This window comes from Populus trichocarpa, chromosome 19 (assembly GCF_000002775.5).
Source record: "Populus trichocarpa isolate Nisqually-1 chromosome 19, P.trichocarpa_v4.1, whole genome shotgun sequence".
NCBI lineage: Eukaryota > Viridiplantae > Streptophyta > Magnoliopsida > Malpighiales > Salicaceae > Populus > Populus trichocarpa.
In genome coordinates this window covers 10,972,641-10,979,034 of record NC_037303.2, presented here as the reverse complement: position 1 = coordinate 10,979,034, position 6,394 = coordinate 10,972,641, and the positions used below count along the sequence as shown (strand labels likewise).

The 6,394-nt window shown below is 35.9% G+C and overlaps 1 protein-coding gene across 2 annotated transcripts; it reads left to right on the top strand.

Moving 5' to 3' along the window:
* The first annotated feature begins 573 nt into the window (after positions 1–573).
* Positions 574–6,057, top strand: LOC7458835 (TMV resistance protein N). Of its 2 annotated transcripts, none has more exons than XM_024591058.2 (6): positions 574–1,223; positions 1,610–2,702; positions 3,124–3,429; positions 3,520–4,620; positions 4,727–5,363; positions 5,743–6,057. In XM_024591058.2, exons 1-5 carry the CDS (start codon positions 706–708, stop codon positions 5,321–5,323), a joined length of 3,615 nt encoding a protein of 1,204 aa, XP_024446826.2. In that variant the 5' UTR covers positions 574–705; the 3' UTR covers positions 5,324–5,363; positions 5,743–6,057. The 2 variants fall into 2 exon arrangements, with proteins under 2 accessions (XP_024446826.2, XP_052305705.1); XM_052449745.1 differs by having other exon boundaries at positions 575–1,223; positions 3,523–4,620.
* Positions 6,058–6,394: the final 337 nt, after the last annotated feature.

Here is a 6,394-nt window from a genome sequence, read left to right as displayed (position 1 = left end):
AAGCCTGCTTGTACAATTGTTTTGTACGGAAAAAAATATTTTGACTGCAGGCGACGTATAATTTTATTTTTCTTTCACAAACAATTTACAACACAAAAAAGGGTTAGTTCGGCAAACCTGCCAGTTTGCAACAAATAATTTTTATTTATGTTTAATTGAATAAAAAATTATTTTAATTAATAAATTTAATAAACACAACCGTGTCAATATCTCATCTTATAAAATTAAATATTTTAATTTACACATATCTTTTTATTTTTTCAGTTTTATTTTAAGTTACCATTTATGATTTTTTTCATTTATTAACATATATAATTCTTAATTTATTTAATTATATATATATAAATTTTAATTTTCATTTAAAATATTATTAAATAAAAAAATGTTAAAAAATCTACATATAAATTTATTCATTAAAAAAAAATATTTGAGTGGCGGCAAAACCCAGGTAAAGAATTTGTCTTGTCTACACCTATAAACGGCGCTCCATGATTGAAAAAGAAAGAAAAAAAATATAAAAATAAAAGGACGGAGATTAACAAGAAGGGATCGTGGAAAGACTACGATTAACAAGAAAGGTGGTGGGAAGCACAACAGAAGCCTCCATTCTTCATTACATACACAGCTAGAAACAGAGCAGGATCAGTTTTAATACCTACAGATCGGCACAATCAAGCAAGGGTTGTGTCAGTTTTAATATAATCAATGGCTGCAACAAGCTCCAGATGCAACACAACCTCTCCACCCTTTTCTCCTACCCAAAATAACTGTAAATGGACATATCATGTGTTCCTGAGTTTCAGGGGTGAAGACACCCGCAAGAACTTCACTGGTCATTTATACAGTGGCTTGAGTAGATTTAAGCTTCTTGTTTTCAAGGATGATGAGAAGCTTGAGAAAGGAAAAGTGATCGCACCAGAGCTCTTAAAAGCAATTGAGCAGTCAATGTTTTCAGTCATTGTTCTTTCTAAGAACTACGCTTCTTCATCTTGGTGCTTAGATGAACTGGCTAAGATTATAGAATGTGGTGATCAAAAAGGGCAGAAGATTTTTCCTGTGTTTTATGATGTTGAGCCGTCAGACGTGAGGAAACAAACAGGGAGCTTTCAGGATGACTTTGCAAAACATGAAGAAAAGTACAGAGAGAACATAGACAAGGTTAGAAAATGGAGGGCTGCTATGACACAGGTAGCCAATCTATCTGGATGGACTTCGAAGAACAGGTTAGGTTTATTCACTTTATATTTGGCTTAAGCAATTCAAAATCTTAATCGGTTTTCAAAGTTATAGCTTCCAAATTGGAAGATAGAGAATTTGAACTTGGAAGTATGAATTTCCAGATAATAGGCTAGAGACAAGTGTTTGATCTATTCAACCTAGTAAGTTCCTTGCCCTAGATTAGATACTATTCAGAATCCAGACCTTGCTTCTTGTCCTGTTTGTGTTTATCACATTTGAACGTCTTGCATTTTTCTACAATTTCTGGCTTGGCCTAAATTAATTTTTTTTGTCATGAAATTATAATTTTTAAACACAGGAATCTCATGCTTGGATTTTTCTGATGTCCTCATCCCACAAGTGATGCCTATTGTTTCTTCTTTTGCTGCAGGAACGAGTCAGAAATAATTGAAGAAATTGTTCAAAAGATAGATTACGAATTGAGTCAAACATTCTCAAGTGTCAGCGAAGACTTAGTTGGAATAGATTCTCGAGTGAGAGTAGTGAGTGATATGTTATTCGGAGGACAAAATGATGTTCGCATTATTGGGATTTGTGGGATGGGTGGCATCGGTAAAAGCACCATTGCCAGAGTGGTCTACGACAAGATTAGGTGTGAATTTGAAGGTAGCTGCTTCCTTGCAAATGTCAGAGAAGGTTTTGAGAAACATGGGGCTGTTCCATTACAAAAGCAACTTCTTTCTGAGATCCTAAGGGAAAAGAGCCCAAAGATATGGGATCCAGAGAAAGGAATCGCTGAGATAAAGAACAGGCTGCAAAACAGAAAGGTGCTTGTCATTCTTGATGATGTAGATAATCTAAAACAGCTGCATTTCTTGGCTGTGGACTGGAAATGGTTTCTTCCAGGGAGCCGAATAATCATAACAAGTAGGGATAAGAATTTGTTGAGTACACATGCAGTGGATGGTATATATGAGGCCGAGGAGTTAAATGATGATGATGCTCTTGTCCTATTGAGTCGAAAAGCATTCAAAAAAGACCAACCAATAGAAGGTTACTGGGAGCTATGCAAAAGTGTTCTAGGCCATGCCAGGGGCCTTCCATTAGCTGCTAGAGTCTTGGGTTCTTCTCTCTGTGGCAGAAGCATGGATTTTTGGGAAAGTTTCATTAAGAGACTAAATGAAATTCCAAATAGGGACGTCATGGCTGTTCTAAAACTAAGTTTTGATGGATTAGAGGAACTAGAGAAGAAAATATTCTTAGATATTGCTTGTTTCTTTAAGGGGATGAATAAAGATCAAGTAACAAGGATACTTAACCAATGTGGTTTTCATGCAAATTATGGAATACAAATTCTCCAAGATAAATCTCTCATATGTGTGTCAAATGATACATTGTCGATGCATGATTTGTTACAAGCAATGGGTAGAGAAGTTGTTCGTCAAGAATCTACTGCAGAGCCGGGAAGGCGTAGTAGGTTATGGGCAAGTAAAGATGTCTTTCATGTGCTCGGGAAAAACACGGTAAGCAGCTATATATAGAAATTTACCCAGAAATTTTCATTGCGCTGAAGAATTGATTTTAATTACCTCTACTTGTTAGAGAATAATATAAATCATATTCTGTGACTTTATCTAATAATTTAACCTATTGGGTTGAGATGGTTCTTTGACATGGTATCAGAGCCTTGATGACCAAGCGGTCATGAGTTCGAATCTCACCACCCCTATTTATTTGATAAAAAATTAATGTGAACCTGTGCAAGTTTCAAGTCTAAAGAGCTTTCACTTGAGAGGATGTGTTAGAGAATAATATAAATCATATATTGGGACCTTACCTAATAGCTTAAGTTATTTGGTTGAGATAGTTATTTGACATACTTCATATATCATTCTATTTTTTATTTGCATTTTGCACTTCACACCATTGGCTTTTTGATGGCAGGGGACAGAAGAAATAGAAAGCATAGCCCTGGACTGGCCTAACCCAGAAGATGTGGAAGGCACAATGCTAAAAACCAAAAGGTCAGCATGGAACACGGGAGTCTTCTCAAAAATGAGCAGGCTAAGGTTGCTCAGAATTCGTAATGCATGCTTTGATTCAGGACCGGAATATCTGTCTAACGAGTTACGGTTTCTTGAATGGCGTAATTATCCCTCAAAATCTTTGCCATCCTGTTTCCAGCCAGAAAATCTTGTTGAAGTTCACATGTGTTACAGTAACTTGCGACAACGTTGGCTTGGAAATAAGGTAACATCATCAGTTTAGAGATTTCAGACTTTGTGTTTGAAATAAATATGAAGTAATGACCTCTTTGCTTTTATCTTTGGATTTTGACAGCAGATTCTTGACAGTTTGAAAGTCGTTGATCTCAGTTACTCCGAATATTTAACCAAGACCCCTGATTTCACTGGGATTCCGAATCTTGAGAGGTTGATTCTAAAGGGTTGTCGAAGGCTGTCTGAGGTCCATTCATCAATTGGTCATCACAATAAGCTGATTTATGTGAATTTAATAGACTGCAAAAGTCTTACAAGTCTCCCAAGTAGAATAAGTGGTTTAAAGTTGCTAGAAGAACTTCATCTCTCTGGCTGCTCAAAACTGAAAGAGTTTCCAGAAATTGTGGGAAATAAAAAATGTTTGCGGAAGCTTTGTTTAGATCAGACTAGCATTGAAGAACTGCCCCTATCAATTCAATATTTGGTTGGCCTAATTTCATTGAGCCTCAAAGACTGTAAGAAACTTGCTCGTCTTCCAAGCAGCATAAATGGTTTAAAGTCCCTCAAAACTCTCCATCTATCTGGCTGCTCTGAACTTGATAATCTGCCAGAGAATTTGGGGCAGTTAGAATGTTTGAACGAGCTTGATGTTAGTGGAACTGCCATAAGAGAACCACCAGTCTCCATTTTTTCCCTGAAGAATCTTAAAAAATTGTCTTTTCATGGATGCGCGGAATCTTCGAGGTCCACCACTAATATTTTGCAGCGTTTAATGTTTCCACTGATGCCAAGAAAAAGAGCAACCTCAACAACTCTGGTGTTACCTTCTTTATCAGGTTTATCTTCTCTAACAAAGCTGGATCTAAGTAATTGCAATCTTGGGGAAGGAGCGGTACCCAATGATATTGGCTACTTGTCCTCCTTAAGGCATTTGGATCTAAGCTGTAATAAATTTGTTAGCCTGCCTACAAGCATCGATCAACTTTCAGGACTTCAATTTCTTCGCATGGAAGATTGCAAGATGCTTCAATCACTCCCTGAACTTCCATCAAACCTCGAAGAGTTCAGAGTCAACGGTTGTACATCATTAGAAAAAATGCAATTTTCAAGAAAGCTATGCCAATTGAATTATCTGAGATATCTCTTTATAAATTGCTGGAGATTGTCTGAGAGTGATTGCTGGAATAACATGTTTCCTACCCTGCTCAGAAAATGCTTTCAGGTCTCTCTCTCTCTCTAACAATTTGCATTCTATGCTGCAGGGCCCTCCTAATTTAATCGAGTCATTTAGTGTCTCTCTCTCTAACAATTTGCATTCTATGCTGTAGGGCCCTCCTAATTTAATCGAGTCATTTAGTGTCATTATTCCTGGAAGTGAAATTCCAACTTGGTTCAGCCATCAGAGTGAGGGATCATCAGTGAGTGTACAAACACCTCCCCATTCCCATGAAAATGATGAGTGGTTGGGATATGCTGTATGTGCCTCTTTGGGATATCCTGATTTCCCACCTAACGTATTTCGAAGTCCTATGCAATGTTTTTTTAACGGCGATGGAAATGAGTCGGAAAGCATTTATGTGAGATTGAAACCGTGTGAGATTTTGTCAGATCACCTTTGGTTTCTGTATTTCCCTTCTCGTTTCAAAAGATTCGACCGTCACGTTAGGTTCAGGTTTGAAGACAACTGTTCTCAAACAAAGGTGATCAAGTGTGGAGTTCGTCTTGTATACCAGCAAGATGTTGAAGAGTTAAACCGGATGACAAATCTATATGAGAACTCAACTTTCGAGGGTGTTGATGAATGTTTTCAAGAATCTGGTGGCGCCCTGGTGAAACGACTCGGTCATACTAATGATGTTGGAGAGGCCAGCGGAAGTGTTAGTTCTGATGAGCAGCCCCCCACCAAAAAGCTGAAACAAATATAGCAGAAGTTGCACTTGCATCCGCTTACACTCATGGCGGCAGGTATGTTTTCTAAATCTCCTAGTTTAAAATTATTTGTAATTCATTTTCCAAATTCATAGCAGAAGTTGTTCATAACCGAAGTTGGTATATTCTTCTTCTAATATACAAACAATCTAAATTCTATATATTATTGATCTTCGTCGTGGTTTGACTGCTACCAATGCCAACGAAAACATTATCAAATGAAAGGTCTCATCACTAAGAGTTTGTTCATATCAAATTTGGATCCACTTTACAATCTGATATGAGTGTTTTAAGATTTAAAAATTTTGTATCTAAAAGTTAAAGATTTGAGTTTGAAAATTGTTCTTTTTAAATGTAAAAGTGTTGTTTAGAAGATGAAAATGATTTTTATTTTTATTTTTTACGATCATTTGAGGTCACCTGATTGCCTGAGAAGTGGTGACCAAGCAGCGAGTGGGAGATGTGCATGGAGGAAGGAGGAGGAAGGGTGCTGCTAGAATTTTTCAGCAAAAATCTTGGTCTAGTATTTATGGTTCACATTAGTGCAATTAAGTCCTTATGTATTATCTAGTTGCAATTCAGTCCCTTTCTAAATTATTAAAAAACATGTGTTGAATTATATAATTAAGTTATTTATGAATAAAATTGTAATTGTTTATCTTGAAGAAAAATAATTTGTCATAGCTAGTTTGTAATCAAAATGAATATTGTGGGTGATTGGCTTAAAATTTTATAAAATATAGGGCTCACATAAATAAATACTAGTGTGTGAGATTTAAAGTTTAGGGTAAATTGGTTATTTTACACAGTTATCACACCACATTTTTTTATTGAGTAGGATTGCTGTGCATTTAAAAGGTTGGATGCTAATAGAAAAAAAAAAAAACTAAAAGGGAATGTAATTTCATTATATCATACATATATTTTTCTATTTACTACAATAATAAAATTACTGTTTTGTCATTCTAAAAAAATCAACATGAGAATTATTCATCCTTGATCTATTGAAAATTGCTTTTTCACTTCTATCATTGTCTTTCCAATTGAGAATTATACAGATTAGAAGA

What these genes read in the sequence shown, in the direction of transcription:
- LOC7458835 (XM_024591058.2), top strand. Translation starts at nt 706, where the DNA reads ATGGCTGCAACAAGCTCCAGATGCAACACAACCTCTCCACCCTTTTCT. An exon ending in ATGTGCTCGGGAAAAACACG is followed by an intron (nt 2,703 to 3,123) that starts GTAAGCAGCTAT and finishes TTTTGATGGCAG; the next exon opens with GGGACAGAAGAAATAGAAAG. An exon ending in AACGTTGGCTTGGAAATAAG is followed by an intron (nt 3,430 to 3,519) that starts GTAACATCATCA and finishes GGATTTTGACAG; the next exon opens with CAGATTCTTGACAGTTTGAA.